Genomic DNA, 19,090 nt, shown 5'->3' with positions numbered 1-19,090 from the left:
AGATTCCTGGTTCATTGGGCTTCCATCTTAGAAAAAAATGGCAAAAGCAAAAATAACTATAAAACTTATAGTCAATGTGGTAGTTTGAATGTAAATGCCTCCATAAGCTCAGGGCGAGTGTCACTATTATGAGGCTTGGCTTTGTCAAGGTAGATATGGCAAAGGCATCAAGAAGGGGAGGTCGCTCAAATAAGAGGAAAAGCAACAATACAAGATCATGGAAGATTACGTAAAATAATATTTCAAGTGAGATGATGAAAGACAAATGTTGTTTGGATTTTGTAACATAACCAAATGGTAACCTGCCAAAGACATATTTAATAGTAGCTATCTTTTCCATTCTGCTTCCTGTTACTATCATGACATCTGTTAGGCAGTCGGGTGTAGTTTGGGGAAGGCACAGGAGAAGGTAATGGGATTGAATACAGCTACAGTGCATTATATACTGGAATGAAACTTTTACTAGTCTTTATAATAAACAGGTTTTATACTCTTATTACTTTCATTTTCCAGATTAATGAACTCAGGCAAGGAAAGCTTCCATGACTTTGAGCATTGTCACATGAACACAGGTAAGGCAAATTGTATGGGCATGGGGCAGTTGTAAGGACACTGTCCTTGCCCTACTCCTTGTAATAGCTACATTCAGAGCAATGAAAATATTTTTGTAGGTGTTGAAACAATTAAAATTTTCGTCTTGTAGGATTTACAAGTAGAGAACTTTCAAATTGTTGCTATTAAGTACAAAAAATCCTTCAAATATAGAGCTTTACACTTATTTCATACTTAAAGTAGGAGTAATATTTCACTGACTGTGCCCACTGAAACACTAAAGCACTATTAGACTAACCTGCATTTTAACTGAATATGTTCACACAGATGTCCATTTTTCCTCTTGTATGACAGCATGACAATTATTAAAACCTGACTCACTGCTGATTTAATTTAATTTTGTCTAACTAAAGTTAATCATCATTTCCTCTACTTACCCCCATCTTATTTTCTCATTTAATGATTGATACATTCCCAGTACCTTTATTGTCTAGTACTTCAATATTTACCTATTATATGTATATAATGATTTTTAAAAAATATCCTAGTCATATGTCAATGGTAGATCTCATATATATTGTATTGCAAATAATTTCCCAGTTTTTAGCTAAATCACTTCACTCTATATTTCTTCCTTAATTGTATTGAATATTTATGAATCATTTTTCTTGATTTTCATTTAGTTTCTTTGTCTTTTGCATTATCAGTGGGTGGACCATTTCTAGTCCTCCCTCCTTCTCTCCTTTCTTTCCTTCCTCCTTCCGTTCCTTCCTACCGTCCTTCTCTCCCTCCCTAACTTCCTCCTTTCCTTCCTTCTCTCTTCCCTCCCCTCCCTCTTTCTATCATCTATCTTAAATATGTCAATTATAAATTTTTATCAATTATCTGCTATCTACATATTATCATGATGAATCTATTTATTATCTACATATCTATCATCTACCATATTTTTATTTGTCTGTCCATCTGCTTGTCTGTCTGCCATTTATTTGTCTCTGCCTCTCTGGGAATCATCTCCCCCCTTATATGAAGAACCATGAAGAGTGTCATTGACTAAGCCTGCTAACATCGGCAACCTGAAATCTTGCTCCCATCCTCTGAAACTTGGAGAAATCACTTTCTGCTGTTTAAGACAGTCCATCTATGCCGTAAATTCTATGTGATCTGCTTGTAGTGTCCCAAACTGATGAAAGAGTTTGTGAAGTAACCCAGACTTCTGCATATTTAACAAGACCCCAAATAATATTCACATGAGGATTCTACACTACACTTTGAGTTACATGTGTTTATATCCATTCTTATAATATAATTCATGAAGCATCTATATATGCATACATTTGTATTTCTATTTAATTTCATTAATTCTTAAAGCATATGCTTGTCATGTGAAATAATACCTATACATGCTTTTCTTAGTCTTTTTAATTTCTATCATTTTACAATTTTATCCTGTACAAGTAAATCAATGTAGCTTTATAAAATATTTTAATTGTCTGTTGAGGACATATGTACCAATAGCTACCAAATTCCTTCATTATTAATTTTAATCATTTTTAAACCACATTAGCTATAATGAATTTATAAAGTATAACTATTTATAAAATTGATCCTATCTATTGCAAAAGCGGTATCTCTATTTCCACCATACTTCCTTCATACCTCCATTATAAACTACACCTCCCAAAGCATATATTGAAATCTACATCCCCAAATGCAATGCTTTGGGAACCAAGTTTTCAAAATGTAATTAAGTTTAGATAATGTTGCGAGAGTGAGGTCCTGAGACTGCATTAGTTCATTTATAGGGAGAGGAAGAGAAACCAACCAGTCCCTTCTTTTCAGCAAGCCGGAAAGGGTCCTCACAAGGAGAAAAATCTGCAAGCACCTTGATCTTGGCCTTGAAAACTATAAATGTGTAAGGAACACAGAATGTGGTATTTTCTTACAAACTTCAGACTAGCACAATATTTCAAAAGTACATAAGTGTCTTTTTAAAATATGAGTCACATATCTGTACCCTTAGTGACTCTTCATGTGGAATCCTTCTTTATTTCTAGTTAATTTCATATTGGAAGTCTTGAATTTTCAGGTAGAAAAAGTGTGGATTTTTCTTAAGCATTTAGGATTTGGCTTAGTAATTCTATTTTCTAAATATTCATTTATAGTTTCATCTGTAAGATGGTCTTTTTATGCTCATCACATAGGTACTTTGAATTTTCTACTTGTGTGCATAATTTGCCATCTGTTTAGGCCTGGAGTTTTGCCTCCATTCAGCAAATCTTCAACCCTGGTGGGAAGGAGTCATTGTAACGGGACTCTAGGGACAGAAAGGAAAATAGCATTCCTTAAGGAGTTTTACATAAGCACATATGAAACAGTATAAGCAGATATGTTGAGCAGTGTTTGGCAAAACTCTCATGACTTTAATTTTAATCATTCACTGGATATTTCATAGAACATACGGCAAGCACCAATTTTGACTGTAGTTAGTTAGGACAGGCTTTGAAGGATAAGAAAGCTTGGGTAGGTAGTTACCCATTCAAAGAAAGGATTTAGAAGGTTGTCGTGCAGGTGTCTGAATAACTAGGCATGGGATATCTTTTTATAAGGAATTTTAAAAGTTTGAGAATAGAAATGAAAACAACTACATTAATGAACCCTCACTAAGAAATAATATTTGTTCAAATGAAGCAGTAGTGTCTGTTTCAGCTAACTCTTTTATCTTTCTTGAAATGTGAATATCCCACAGAACATCAGATTGTCCACAGGTGCTATAAGTTTAGCTTTGTGAGTATTATTATACTGTTAATCATTATTTAGTCACAAAGTATCTGGGTCAGGCAGCACCTGTACCACAAAGAGTTCACCAGCTCCTATATGGGTCATTGGTATGACTTCTGCTGACATCTAAGATTTTGGAGGTAAAATAAAGAGGGGTAAATGGTTCTTTTTCTCTCAAGATTTTCTTTTCCTGCTGTTGCTGGGTGGCTTAAACAACCCTTTTGGATGGAAAGGATATTAGCTTTTAACTTAGTAGAATAACTGTTATAACATGGGTTCATCTACCTAAACAGATCATAGAAAAATCCAAAAAGGCTTTGTTAAAAACTATGACAAAACTTCAGGGAATGCTTGATGACTTGAATTTTAGGCAGCTATATTGTTTTATGTCAGTTATTACTTCTATCATGTATGTCAATTTTGCACATAAAGGTATTCCTCCTATCTGGCTGGTTTATAGCATAAGACACATGTCCAGAACTTTTCTCTCCCTCTTAGTGTAGAGGTGGTCTATTTAACCCACAAAACACCTACTGCTTTTAACAGCACAACAAAAAGAGGTGATTTTACCCTGCCTTAAGGATTTTTAGAGAACTTTCATCCACAAGTATTATGGGAACCCATTCTACCAACAGTGTTTGGAATACTAACCTTAAGGCGTGGCTTCTGTGTGTGAACATGATCTCTTATAAGGAAGAGAAGGGGGTCTCTTGCACTCTCTTCGGAGATAGGTGATCAGAACAGCAGTAATATTTGTGATTGTTCTCATCTCCCCTGGGCAGAATGGCGGAACACAGCAGCTGAACCTATGATGGCTTTCACATTGTCCTGTATTCATAAGTATGTATATCCCATTGAATGCTCATAATAAAGACCTTTGTGAATTTTCAAATCACACAAAACATCCAGTATCTGATTTCCTAGGAATACCAGAAAACTTAGCTGCTTTGTGAATATAGAAAAAGTAAACAAATAATCACATAACTAAACATTGAGGTTTTTGAGTTCTTATACATCTTTATCCTTATAAAGATTTTCAATTTTAATTTTTATTGATGCATATTTCTCTGACATGAAGCTGCATTTGGTTCTAAGATTATTTGAAAACTAACAATTGGTCATTTTTGTTTTATTCATTGATATTTGAGGCACCAAACCTAAAAGGTGTCACAAACTGCTAGACACCCATGCATCTCCAGATACAAAGTTGTCCAATTAGAATACACTGTGGCTAGAATGAGGGCAATGTGTGATTGAGCAAATGAGCACGGTGCAACGTAATTTCTAGGTCTTATTCTCTATGCTGGAAGGACAAGAAAATAAGGAAATAAATAAACATTGGGGAGAAAGGAAAGATAAAAGAGGGGGAAGAAGAAAGGGAAGGAAGGGAGGAAAGAAGAGTCAGAAGGGAGAAAAGAAGAATAATGAAGGCCATGAGGAAGAGAGTAAGACAGGAAAGATAGAAAAGGGAAGTAAGGGGCAGCTAATATTGTACAATTTCTCAACATTAGGAATGTACACTTTCAAGGACTGTCTATGTGATGCATACTTTATTTTTCTTCTTTTGAGATTAAAACTAACCTTTCCTTTTGGAAACTTTGTGGTAAAACTTGTTCTGTCCTTTGTTATGTGTTTTACTCTTTGGGGAATTATTCTCTGGCCTGGAGTCAAAGTGACAAAACCACAGTGCTAGACAATTACAATAAGAGTCAGTGATTTAGTTTCTGCTCCTGCTTAGCTGGTGATACTGGTGGCAAGTCATTTCATTTGCCTGAGTACTGTTTTCCCATTAGTGCAAAGGATTTCACCCTTGTTTTTTCATACTCTCTGTAGTTCAAAGTATATTCATCTAAACCTGTTTAAATTATCAGTCATGTTAAAAATATTTCCACTTCCCAAAATGTCTGTCACATGATTTCTGTAATTTTTTTAAAAAGCTTTTCAACTTTGACTCTAAGATGAAAGACAACTCATGAGAGCACTTTACTACCAAAAATAATGACACATTAGTAATCCTCTTGATCACAGTATGGGAGCTGTTGCCAGATTATAAGTGGTACTTGAGTCTGTTTACTGAGATGTGCTAAGGTTTTAACACTAGAGAGGGTGGCTGTCTGGGAAAGGGAATGGGGAAAGTATTTGAGAAAGACACATCTGATATGATCTTGTTCCTTTCCCTCTGTACTCCTCTCCCTTCTTTTCATATATCTAATCTTCAAGGGCATCTCTTTACGTTAAATGGTGATCCTGTTGCACTCAAGGACCTGGAAATCCATGGTCAGCTTTTAAATGTATGGTAGAGAATATCAAGTCACATAGAGTAATATATATTAGGGATATGTACAGCAATATAATGTGTTGATTTTAGTTCTCCCCAGGTACTTATAAGCTAAACTCACAAAACAAAATATATGAAATCTTAGCTCAATCCTCTTTTTCATCTAAGAATTAGGAAGGGTGACCTCCAGATTACTGCTTTTATGGTTTGTTGGTACATAAGGATATTTCCATATGGAATTACTTATGAACTGAGGTGTTTGACTCAAAGGAAAGCACCCAGTATGCAGCCATTTATGATAAAAGTTATGGGAGGAAAGTGACATGAAAAAGGTAGAGACCACTGTGCAATTATATGGACACATTTGCACATGAAAAACTCTTTTTTACCACTATGTAGCTTAAACCGGATTCTTATTGTTAGTTTTACCAGAGTACTCCTTTATTTCCCCATTCCCTTTCCTCTTTCTTTCCTACTTTCTCTCTACATCCCTTTACTCCATCTTTCTTCTTGTCTTGTCATTCCACAGAAGACCCAGGAATCATCGTGTTACACCCTATTCAAATTTACCATGTCAAATATCTATTTCCTCATTTACTGTGAGGAGAGACAAGTTTGAAAATTTGGATTTTTCATACACACACACACACACACACACACACACATATATATATATATGTATATATTTGCCCAGGCATATAAATATATTTTGTGTGGACACAAGTATATACACATCTGTCAATCATAGTGCATAACAAATTTAGAAGGGATTGTAGTCTCTTTAGGTGAAAGAAATAGAATGACTTTAAAGCATGTCTGCAGTGAGTCTGAAGTAGTTAGGTGTGCATATGCAGTGAAAACTGTATATTTCACTTTGGTTAAAGCATCAGGGTCCTGGAGAGACCTTTGTTCTGTGTACATGCACGGTGCACATTCTTTCCAAGTGGGCTAGTTTTGTTCTCATGCCATGGGAGCAGGTGGTATCAAGCTGTTTTGATGAGGTTAAAAGGCTCCTCCCCCACTCCGAAAGCAGCAGCCTGAAGTACGTCAGCAGTAATTGTGTGCATGGCTCTGCTGTGCAGGGTGGGTGGAGGCAAAATTGGTATCAAATAAGGGCATCAAACTGAGATCCAATAGTTCCCGTTTAAGTTGCTGCTCATTTTTCTGAGCCCCACTGGGGGTAAAAAAAAGCCTTATAACTTAACTATCCTTGCAAGAACAATAGTCCTGAGGGACTTAAATTTTCTCTCCGAAGCAGACTGATTTAGTGCTAAATAGTGGATATAAATGAAGAGGTTTCTTTATCCTCTTTTTATTTTGGAATTGACAAATCAGAATTTAGCTCAGTTAGATAAAAGGGACACGTTCTGTTGCTTGAATGGGAAGCCTTTAATGAGGATGAGAGTCCCTGGGGAGCCGAAATCGGTGCTGCTTTCAGGGTTCTTGCCATTTCTTCAGCCTTTCTGTCTCCCTTTTCAGTGGGCCTAGGGTGTGGGAACTGTCCAAGGTGCTAGAATGCGGCCGTTCAATGCGGGCGGATTGCAGAAGCAGAGGAGACAGATTACTGCTTATTTCAGAAGGTAGGTTCTTTGTTTCAGAATCCCTGATTAATCAGCAGCGGCAGCATCAACAGACTAAGGCAGCTGGAGAGTAGCGAGAAACAGGAAGGGAGGGAGTCCAGGAAAGGGAGGGAGGAGAGAGAGAGAGAGAGAGAGAGAGAGAGAGAGAGAGAGAGAGAGAGAGAGAGAGAGAGAGAGAGAGAGAGAGAGAGAGAGAGAGAGAGAGAGAGAGAGAGAGAGAGAGAGAGAGAGAGAGAGAGAGGAACACACCAGAGCACCAGAGCCAGAGCAAGCTGGTTGTCATGGGGGAGGGACGATGTTACAAGCTAGGCTTCTCCAAACCTTCTGTATGTATGCAATGAGAAAGAGCATCTTCTTTGGGGCTGCAAGGAGACATTTAGAGAGGATGTATCTGATTTTTGTTTCCATATATTTTTTGTCTTCACAGAACATGATCAAATGAGGTACCTTAGCCAGACTGGTGACTGCTTCGGGTCTTGTAATCATCTGTGTAGCAAAGTGGGTAAAATCGTTCAGTTTCTTTCCTGCTGGACCTGGAAGGAGAGGGGCTGTGCGCTCATCCCCACCCATTAGCTATGCCCTCTTTTCTCTGAATGTCGACTTAAGGAAGCAAGCAGCTGTCTTCTGCCACAGCATCTTCCTAGCAAACTTTAAAGGGCATTTTATCCGATAGATAGAAAGAACACCGAAAATGCTCTGGTCTCTAGTGATGAAGAATCTTGGATTCGACACTTTTCCCATCCAGATATAACGCACTTTAATTGAAGAAAAGCTGAATTGACCTACAAGTCTGTTTCTTATGGTGCTGGATCACTCCTACCGAACTGCCCCGAGACCAGCCCTGAGAGAGGGCTCTGACAGACCCAAGTCACCTCCTGACTATTGCACTTAGCTTTCCCCGGGGACTTAATTTTGGGTATGTATGTCATTTTTTTTCAGATTTATAAGCATGCTAATTGAATCCAGAACTAAAAAAAGGAGGCAATTGGTTATGGAATGGGAAGGATTTTAGTTAGGGATACTTAATGCTGAAGTTTGCATGTTTTACTAGGTGGAGCAGAAATAAAGATACAACATGGGCATCTACAACGTTGGTGAGCCTCTGGCTATTTTTAATCCCTTACACACTTAGTGATTACCATGGAAATGTTAGATAGTTCTTTATTAGTAAAATAAGATATGTTGAATTATTACAAGAATTTAAAGTATTTCAATGTCATTAATTTCTATTCAAGTAGTGTGTGCTGCTATTTATCTTAATTCCATACGATAAATATTTTTACAACAGGCTCAGTTCATTCATGTCATCAATGAGAGATCAATTTTACATTCTCAGAAAGAAATATCCAAAGTGTTAGACACACTTTGAAGCTGAAACTCCTTATTTCTGGATAATTCCCAATAGACGTTTTCCTGAAAATGTGTTTTAATAGCAGTCAATATCAGGAATATTTCATTCGTCTCATAAAAATCTTCTGTAGAACTTTCGGTGGACTTGTTTTCTTGGAAAATGCACTTATTTCATTGGACTGTTCCCATTCTGATTTTCCAAACTACCCAGGAATATATTCAATATTTGAAATGTAGATATTGCACATTTGGGAAAATATTGTTTAAAAATGTTCATCTTTCCTGAAAAATACTAAAGTTGTTTTGGTACTAAAGGAATACATTTTCTAAATGTGGCAAAAAATATAAGGACATTTAATGGAAGAGGTTACATTGTATAATTTTGATAATTTTAGTATCCACAAATATAAAATCAACTAGTATAGAAATATGAATAGAGAGCAAGAACAAAAATTAATCTCCAAACTTTTCACATTTTGGACATGCTCCAATTTATCTGGTGTATTTTAAAGTGTTAACTTAAAAATTAATGAGCAAATAGAGCCAGATATGTACAAATGGTTTTGTTTTTCTTTGAAATTTAGAAAATACTTTCATTCAACTCAGAGGAGAAGGGGATTCTGTGAAAGACATTTAGTATTTAGGAAATCATGAAAACAGACCTTTGAAAATGCTACAACTTTACAAGGGACAAGCAGAGTTGTAAAACTTGAATGGTTTGTAAAGTTGTGCAAAAGTGTCAAAATCTCTGGGAAAAGAATGGTGGCTATTGTTTAAAATAAACCAGTCAGTCATAGACTATCAACTCAATTAGATGGCTTCCACTGCAGCTCCAGTCAGCTTTGCAATTTAATAAACTGACTACATCTGCTTTGCAAATACTGCCTTGTAAGCGTCTGGAACCAATTGGCCCAAGGCACCACAAAGTCCCTTAGCCACTGGCACTTTGCTTGAGCCTCTCATATTAGAGAGGATGTAGCCAATCTTTTAAGAACTTTGGTAAAAGACACCATGACAACCTGGAAGTCAGGGAGATGCCTGATACATTGTGCTACTGCATTTGCACCATCTATGCCCACTTCCCAGTTTCGGGGAGGGAGGTAGTGGAGAAAAACTCCCTGCAAAGAAATCTGTGTTCTGAGAAAGAGGCAATCAGTGCCTTTGTAGTCACTCCTGCAGGCTTTGTGGGTGGTAACTTCTTTCCACATTTTGTGCAGAACAGCTGCATTTTGAGAACTCTGAGAATGAGACTAGGGACAAGACCATTTGCAGGATAGGGGGCAGGATTCCAAGCACAGGTCAAAATCTCAGACACTAGTATTTGATAGTTTATAAGTCTCTTAATGCTGAAACAATTTTGGCATGGCTTGGCTTATGGGTTTTAACTGTGCTAGCTGGTCTTGGTTTGGTCCTAGTCTATGAAGTTAGCAAATTTTAGATAAGAATTTGCATATGCATTTAGCATATGTATGTGAAGCCTGATTACTAAATACTTATATTTTCACATTCAGTGTGTGGTGTGTGATTTTAGATTAGTGTAAGTAGATGCAAATAGTGTAAACTAGTCTTTATATTGCTGAACAATTCATCAACACAACAATAAAAAGAGAAATACTCAAAATCACCTGGGGATGTGTTCATTGGACCTACACCCTTCGGGGTCCCCATCTCAAGGACAATGCTATGATGAGAACAAGAGGGAAAACCAAATTTTAATAACTCAAATTCCAAGAACTTCATATAACATTAATAAAAGTGTCCTTTAAATACCTCAAAATATATAAAGAATGGGAACTAGGAAACATGCACTATCTGTAAATGAATTGAAACGTAAGTATAAAGTAAGGGTCATGTATCCAGGCTTTCATTGAGACGTTAGCTCTCTTCCAGGTATTAGGATGTGTCCGCATTATCACAAAACACGTTGTGATAACAAATGTAAAAAAAGCTTTACCTTGTCCCGGTCATAAGATTACCTTTCAGTATTCATTGTGGGGGGGGTTAAAATTTAGAAATTCTTATGAGTCTTTAATATTGGGAAACAATTCACTCCCAAATCAGATTTGCTTTTGACTCTCAATTATTCAGTATATGTGGGAAAATAAAGATTAAAGAAATTGTTACCACTCTGTAGCTTTGGAAAGCCAAATCTCATATAGAGAATAGCTTCATCTTAGAAATGTGGGTAAATAGTTTAGGAAGAAAAGCAACAAAGTAGCAATGTCGAGGAAGCTATTGGGCTGGTTCATTCATTAGATATTGGTGCTTATGCAACTCTTACATGGGTAAGGGGAACTATCAGATTTATCACAGGCCTAAGTCTCATTGTGTGAATGTGCACCTCCGTCAAGCCCACCTTACAGAGCTGGAGTGGTGGATTTAGTCATGCAGGAGATTACATGAAATGAAAAATTGCTTCAGAATTTTAAACAAAGGGAAGAGACATGAGAGATGCTTAGACATAGATGAGAAAGATTCAGGCAGCCTAAATATTCATTTGACTCTTTCTGTTTGACTTCTCTCCCACACCAGCCTGTGTCTTTGAGAAACTCAGTCTCACCATGAGTAGGTGCTATATTAAATAGACTCTGTAAACTGACATTGCACACAGTAGCTTTCTTTATTGGTGGAGGGAAAATACTACATAAGCACATGATCTTGGTGTAATTCGTATGCATTTATTTTTTCAAAATAAATCCATATTTTTAAAATTCCTCTTTAATACGAAGTATTACAGAATGGCTTAGAACTTGAGTTTCCTTGAGGAAAGTATCAGCTACAAAAAGGGAAGAAAATGGGAATTTTCTAATTCTATGTTTCTATCGATTTTATTTGGACCTACATGATTTTTGATATGTGTTTGGATAATGGAGTGTTTTATTTCTGTGTGAACATTTCTGAGGAATTAATATCACTATCAGTTTTATATTCAGCACTGGTCAGGAACAATAATGGCATATATATATGTATATATATATATATATATATATGCATGTAGAAAACTCAATCCAAAGTTAAATGCTTAGTTTATTTCCCTTGGCCATGGTAAGAATTTAGTGCATTACAGTTAAGTCAAATTCTCTAATTTTAGACAGTCTCACAATATTACACAATGTAGTCTTTGTGAAGGGTGTGGTCAACAAGTTATAAGTAACAAAGTGAAAGAATAATGTAAAATGAAATGCTGAAAAATAGTCATCCACTTTAATATTTAGCCTTGTATCTGTAGCTTTGCTAAATCAGTCATGATATAGGCATAGTAATCTGAATATTAAATGAACAGAACTCTGGAAAATGCAGAGCACAGATGTCTAGGAAGTCATACAGTAAAGACCGAATTTTCCAGTTTATTGCATGGGATTCTGAGCTGGTTATTTAACATAATATCCCAGGAGAATCCTTGATATGATTTTTAAATTTAGTCACGAATTTCACTAACCACATACATGGCGCTGCACTAACTGCACTATTTGGATCAGGGCTGTGGCTTCCAAGGAAAGCATATCTTCTCTTAGAAAGAAGACACTGCTCTAAGAGTATACATAGGCAGAAAAAGTATCTCATTTATTTTAAGCAAAAGAAAAAATGGGCACACAAAATTATTGGTAGCCATAAGAAGGCAGAAGTTCTCTTTCAACCTTATGCATTCTAATGTTTCGGTACCTAATTAGAAGCCAAGTGAAGGCAGTGGTTACTTATTGAGGAAACCCTAAATATGCTACATAGAACACAAGAGCACATTTTCATTTTAGCAGTAATTCCTGAGACCAACTGAGGAATTTTGTGTCTGTTTAAACAGAATTGCTATTTAAGAGACAGAAACTATGTCGGGTGGTGGTGGTACATGTCTTTAACCCCAGCACTCGGGAGGCAGAGGCAGGCGGATCTCTGTGAGTTCAAGACCAGCCTTGTCTAAAAGAGCTAGTTCTAGGATAGCCTCCAAAGCCTCAGAGAAGCCCTGTCTCAAACCACACCCCCACAAAAAAAGCAGAAACTACATCCAAGTCTTAAATGGGCTAGACATGGAACATGCCTTACTTAATCTCTCTCTTATCCATAAATATACATTATGAAAACACAGTTATGATTTACTGCATTTTCATGCTCACTGCAGCAATGATAGCAGTTATAACAAGGTAGTCAAATAACACAGTTCAATTTTCTATTGAATCTTTTGACCATCAGAGAGCTATGACTCATTCATATAAAACATATCCTTCAGCTTCAAATGGCAAAGTTGGAAGGTTCAAGATGGAATGAACATTGTGATCCACAGATCCTAGTGCCCTTGTTAGACAATGGAAGGTGACATGTATAAGTGTCTTGATTACAAATTATTTGGTTAATGAATAAATAGATTTACTCCTTATTTTGTCCTCGTGTGAACATCTGTTATGAAGGAAGTGTTTGCTTTAAATAATCTATCCACATGTTTCAATGTAAGTTTAATTTATCAAGGATCCATGCTGTTAAACATAGTAATTCCTGCAGTTAAGAACTGGCAAGGACTGAATGGTGCCTCAGAAGTAGAGGCAGTAGTGTGTGGTTTTATGCCCTCAGTTCTATCATCAGACCCAGAACCTACAGGTGGTAGGAGAGAATAGTCAACTAGTAAGATTTGACTCTGACCTCTACATTCATGTAGTGGAAATCATGCCTGAACACATACACACACACACACACACACACAAACACACAAATAAGCATACATATGCAGACAGAAATAATCATTTTTAAAACAAGTTTATTTTAAACACCAGTAGGGGTGGGTGACAGATGGATCACCTGATAAAGGCACTTACCTGACAACCTGAGTTAGATCCCCAAGACCCTCATGATGGGGCAAGATAGTCAGTTACCTCAAGTTATCCTCTGACCTTCACATAGGTGTTGTGGCATCATATACCCCCCAATTAAAAAGTACATAAATGAAGGTCATAAAAATGTTTGATTTAAAAAGAGCTTGTGAAAGACTCTACTAGCAATATCACTACCAGGCTTATGGAACAAACATCCTTTCCTTTTTTATTTTTAAACCAAATTCTCATGACGTGGTCCATTCCCGCTACCATCATTTTTTAAAATATAAAGTGAAGTTTAAAAGTATTTGTTAATGCAAAGCCATAGACATAGAAACATTTTATTTGAGCTCATTAGTGCACAAGGAAATAATTGTACCTGTGCTCTATGTGACTTTTTCAGAGCCCCTGCACATCACAAACTAATTTTCATGGAGATCAGCAAACAAAATACTGTGAGCTTAATAACTTACAGATTGCTAATCTTATTTTAAAGAACATGTATCATTTTGAGAAGCTATACCTACTTATTCTCAAAAGTAGTGGCAATAAAAAAATTTATGGCCAACTAATGATGTAAACAGTATGAGAATCAGATGAGATGTAATTATTATTCTAGTCTTCTGCAAATGTGTTATCTAGAAGATTATACTTCAGAATTTATCAGTGTCCTTTTTGCAGCAGGTGCCCAATGTATTCTTAAATAGATGGATTGCCACATGGCCAAATACCTTCCTGGAGGTGGGTATGGGCACATACATAAACACGTGACCCATTTTCATAATATGGAGTTGGATTTGAAACTAAGGTTGATTTTCATCTAAAAAAAATCCACATGATCCAAAAAATCTTTCCCATGTATAAACATTTGCAATAATATTATTTCACATTTTCCCAGAATAACAATTTAAACTCCATGTAATTTGAAGTGCTTTAATAATGATAATTAATATCCAGAAATAATCAACTACTTTGTTAATTATAACATGTACCCTGTGTAAGAGTCACTAGGGTGGGTGAAAACCTCAGCAAAATAAATAAATAAAATACAACCCTTTGGATTACCATGCTTCTTGTACCTAGAAAAAATACAGTTTTGCTGGAGGGTGGAGTGGGAGGACTCATTCTAGCCTGAGGTGTTACCTCTAGCATGCTTATAAGAGTGAGTTGGCTTGCTTAACTCAGGCAAGATTAATTGTCATGAAGTTAGGCTAGTCTTTTTTTTAGCCTGGAGTCCCTACTGTGGATGTTCTTGATGCATGTGAATTCCTAATATTGGTTAAGCTTTAGATAGCTGAAGATACTTTCCTGAGTCCCTCCCACCAACATACAATTCATTCACAGTGGTAAATGTCTTCTCTTTTAGATGCCTATCTTTTACGTATATAATCTTAATACAATTCAGTTATATTATATACAATCAAATGCAGTATAAAGTTGGAATTAAAAGACTATTCAGTTCTAACCAACGGGAGCTAAAAAAATCAAATGAAACACAATAAAAATTTAACATAAAAATCCAAAGCCAACAAACAATGTCCAGTTTCTAAAATATCAAAGACTTGGAAAGAAATATATAAGTTCAGCATGAGATTAAAAATTGAGTTAACTGGTAGCTAAAAGGCTAATAAATTCTGATATGAATTGAGATTTCCAAAACTGCTACCCTGGTTATGAAATATGATTTTCATTTCAGAAAGACTTTGATGTATACTTAAAAAAAAGAGAAACTTCTTGGCTTTTGTAGTAAATAGGTGGACTGATCAAAATTTCTGTGATTTTTAAAGGAAGAGCCGTAAAGTACTTTGTAAGTCTTTGTTTAGGGAAAGGGTCTCTAAACACGACAGACAGGCCACATTCCACTTACTTGTATCGATTTTCTACACCACGGTGAATAAAGAATTACAGAAGCCTTATTACCATAAAATATTATCTTTTTATGTTTTTTTCTTTGTTTTTTGAGACAGGTTTTCTCTGTATTGTTTTGGAGGCTGTCCTGGAACTCACTCTGTAGACCAGGCTGGCCTGTAACTCACAGAGATCTGCCTGCCTCTGCCTCCCAAGTACTGGGATTAAAGATGTGTGCCACTAATGTAATTTAGTTCTTTAATGTTATTAAAGCAATTTTTCTATCTCATCTTGAATATTTTGAAAGTTCGTCAACACATCATGTTTTCTAAAACTTGCCTGTCTGACCATCCAGCCTCCTAACCACTCATCATGCATGCATGCCTCCATCAACCCACACACCCACTTCACGTTGATGTTGTTGTCCAGTTTCTTCACTAACTTTATCATGATCTTAGTGCACTTTCATGCTTTAATGCGCATGCTACTGTTGAGTTCTAATCTAAACCCTTCACAGCCATCTCTGCTACAAATCACAGCACGTAGTGGGAGAGTTGTCATTCTTTTATAGCTGAGAGCTAGATAGACAAGGTCAAAGTTCCATATTTTAAACTATGGCTTGGTTTGCTTTTTATTAATCAAGTTATTGCATCTGTGACTTAAATTTTTAGACTTCTAGTTAGCAATGCTATGATAAAATCAAAGCTAGTGTTACCAGAATCCTGAACATGTATGTGGTCCTGCCAATACACAATATATATCATAGAAAATTGTGATATGAAGCAATTATACACGGCCAGTTTGAAAATAACATAGACACAAAAGTATACAAATTAGATGGTCAATGTGTTTTTCATTGGTTGCTTTTATATTTTGTGTGGCCATTGTAGATGTATACCTTATCACTTAAGTATTTAAGGGAAAACATAATTTAATTTTTCTCTAACATGACAATTTTAATTTAAATATGCATAGAAATGTCATTATGATAATGTAAATACAATATTTAGGTCTATGGCATTATAAGAACATATGTTGAGACACAAAATTATGACTGTAATGATGCAAACCAAATATTTGTCTTCGGACACAATGCTTACAGGTGCTAGGGCAGAACTGTGGTCCTTTGTCCTGCTCATGCTGTTGGTTAGATGCAGCATTGGACACTCAAGTACCACATTTCATGTTATTTCAAATACTCTGAGAGTGCGTACTTTATAGTGAGGTATTTTCTTCATTGGAAAACTTAAAATGTATAAATCTGAGTTGTTTATATAAATTCAGCTTCATTCAAGGGAACACAGAGGTCTCATATAATGCAAACAGGATACAATCCTTTTTGACTCTATCATTTTCCTTAATGGTATTCTATAACAACTTTATGCTCTAACTCACCAGAACATAAATACATTTTAAACACATTAATTTACTTACAGTACAGCAGTACACATAAATGAGCACATGGTGCAAGTGTGGAGATCAGAGTTGAACTTGGAAGTCAGTTATGTTCTTCCACTACAGGGATTCTGTGGCTGGAATTCAGGTTATTAGCCCCGCCAGCAAGCATCTTTACCCATAGAGTCATCTCAATGACCCTTAATTTAAGTGTAACACCTCACCAGAGCTACATACATCCTGAGGAGTCGAGTAATTCGTTTGAGATTTGGGATGACAAAACCTTAGGAACAAAACTTGCTAAAGGTATGATATGTTGTCATCTTCAGGAAGCATCCCTTTTCCATGATACACTCCAAGATGATAAGTGCTAACCCTGAAGAAGACCCTTTGGACACTTTTCTCCAGTATATTGAGGATATGGGAATGAAGGCATATGATGGTCTGGTTATTCAAAATGCATCCGACATTGCCCGAGAGAATGACCGCTTGAGAAATGAAACCAATCTGGCTTATCTGAAAGAGAAGAATGAGAAACGGCGAAGACAGGAAGAAACAATCAAACGGTAAGTAGAGACCACTGGATTCCATGAGGGAGTTTACAATCCCTACTAAGTTTGTGTGGCTGACACCTGGCCAAGAAGGAGCTGGTCAGAGTATTGGCCGGATACATAGTGAAAGGGACACCTGGATGCTACCAAAAGCTCATTTATCCTGCTGACAGACCCTGGCCTTGGTTAACAACAGTTATTTGCTTCTTCTTTGTGCATATGGAGGTACAGATGGGCTGGGGAGAGAATTCAATTTTTCTCTCCATAAAAGCTTGTGCTGAAGAACCTCTTGGTAAAAGCACCAGGGAGCACAGACAAATTTTTAACAGCTAAAGTTATATGAGACTGTCCACCTTTAACAGCCTGTGTTTATAGTTCTTACCTGAAAACAGAGTTCATCTTCTTCCTAGAATATGACCAAGAATAGTAAATAATTAGATATGGGTGAGCCTCTGAAGGCACTTGGAATCCTTGGTTTTATGCTCCTGAGCAATTTTTATGGCCATTACACCTCTTGGTTTGATACCAATCGTTCCAAGTTTTTTCAAACAAAATTGCTTTCGTGATGTAACACCACTAGTGACAAGCTAATGAGCCACAGATTGTAGCCTTCCAAATAGAAGTTAAAGCTCCTAGTACGTGTACACAAAGGAATGATGCACAACTTTGGTTTTCTAATGAAAAATAACACTGTTTTTCCCCTGATGTGTTTCCCCATGATCGGAGGCTGTTTGGGGGGAACTGGAGTTCATTTGTTAAGTTCAAAAATTCAAAATGGAGAAAATTATTCCTTTCAATAAACTGTATGACTGACAAGTGATAGGATATTTGTATGTTTATAGAAGACTTCCGTCTAATATGTTAGTCACATACTCTCTGGGAAGATCATGATATTAAGGAAATAAAAATACTTATTCAATTTTTTAAGTTGTAAAGTGGCAAGGCAATGTTGCACCAAACTAGTAATTTAAAGAAAATTTTTTACATGTCAGAGAAAGATTGAGGGAGAAAGAGTGGAGGTATGGAGTGAAAGAGTAGAGAAGGAGAGAGACAAAGCTAGAAAGAGATGTTTTAGAAGAATATACTGAAAAAATGTACTGTTTTGATTCTGAATTATTAAAATGTTATTCAGTTTAACTTAAAAATTTATTCTTTGCTGTAATATACCAGGTATCTTTTCATGCTATTTTTTCTCTGTAACATTTCTGACACTTCTTCATATATATGAGTGTTTTACTTTAATATTCAATGCTGAACTTTTAAAAATTCAAAGCAAAGAGGATTGGTTATACAATTTCTAGAGAATTAATAGCACTACAATATATTTAACGTTTTGCAATCTTGCAGTTGCAAATGAACAATTAAAATTTTTAAGTATACAAATAGACTTATTTACTGTAACATCCTGTTGGTTCTTCCTAGCACTACAATATATACAACCATCCCACTAGCTTCCATGTTATATTAATAGCCTTTAATAGGGTTCTGAGTAAATATCCAAATGTAGTGACAACAGAAGTGGCTGGGTTTCAAATGCTTTCTTGACATATGTATAAAGAGGCATGAACAATAATGTGGAAATCTGAAGTCAAAAGCACTTGGGAGTAAGTATCTAGATAGGTAGAGATATGTCCTAATCCTGCCACTCCTTGATGGGCTGTTTCAGAGATGTGGTTATGTGAACTTGAGATCATTTTGTTGGATTAATCAGATGCTTTCTGGTAGCTCAGATCACTTAGTAGGCTGAAAAGAAAACACTGAAAATGGTCTGCATTGATTTCCACCTTGTACATTAGGCTTAAGTCTGGTGTAGCTTGAGAAGAGAATAGACACCATGTGTAAATCAGCTTTCCTGTTTTGTTCTAGTTTGTTTGTTTTTTGTTTTGTTATTTTTTGTTTTATAATTGATGGTGGTTGGAATTAATATGGCTGCTGTGATGTTGGGTCAAGTTGCTA

The 19,090-nt window shown here is 36.2% G+C and overlaps 1 protein-coding gene across 3 annotated transcripts in view; it reads left to right on the top strand.

The window, feature by feature from the left end:
- Positions 1-539: 539 nt before the first annotated feature.
- Nyap2 (neuronal tyrosine-phosphorylated phosphoinositide-3-kinase adaptor 2) overlaps positions 540-19,090 on the top strand; it is a 238,955-nt gene continuing 220,404 nt past the window's right edge. Inside the window, exons 1-4 of one of the 3 annotated variants that reach the window (XM_021234357.2) lie at positions 540-572; positions 7,091-7,191; positions 7,619-8,107; positions 16,913-17,149. In XM_021234357.2, coding sequence (XP_021090016.2) covers positions 16,929-17,149 — 221 coding nt within the window. In that variant the 5' untranslated portion in view covers positions 540-572; positions 7,091-7,191; positions 7,619-8,107; positions 16,913-16,928. Of the gene's footprint in view, positions 573-7,090; positions 7,192-7,411; positions 8,108-16,912; positions 17,150-19,090 lie in introns of those variants that run through there. The other 2 variants (XM_005082514.3, XM_040753228.1) reach the window with 2 other exon arrangements.

This window comes from Mesocricetus auratus, unplaced genomic scaffold (genome assembly GCF_017639785.1).
Source record: "Mesocricetus auratus isolate SY011 unplaced genomic scaffold, BCM_Maur_2.0 Super-Scaffold_100010, whole genome shotgun sequence".
In the NCBI taxonomy this organism is placed as follows: Eukaryota; Metazoa; Chordata; class Mammalia; order Rodentia; family Cricetidae; genus Mesocricetus; species Mesocricetus auratus.
The sequence above is the reverse complement of the archived record's forward strand: the minus strand, read 5'-3'. Positions and strand labels throughout refer to the sequence as shown.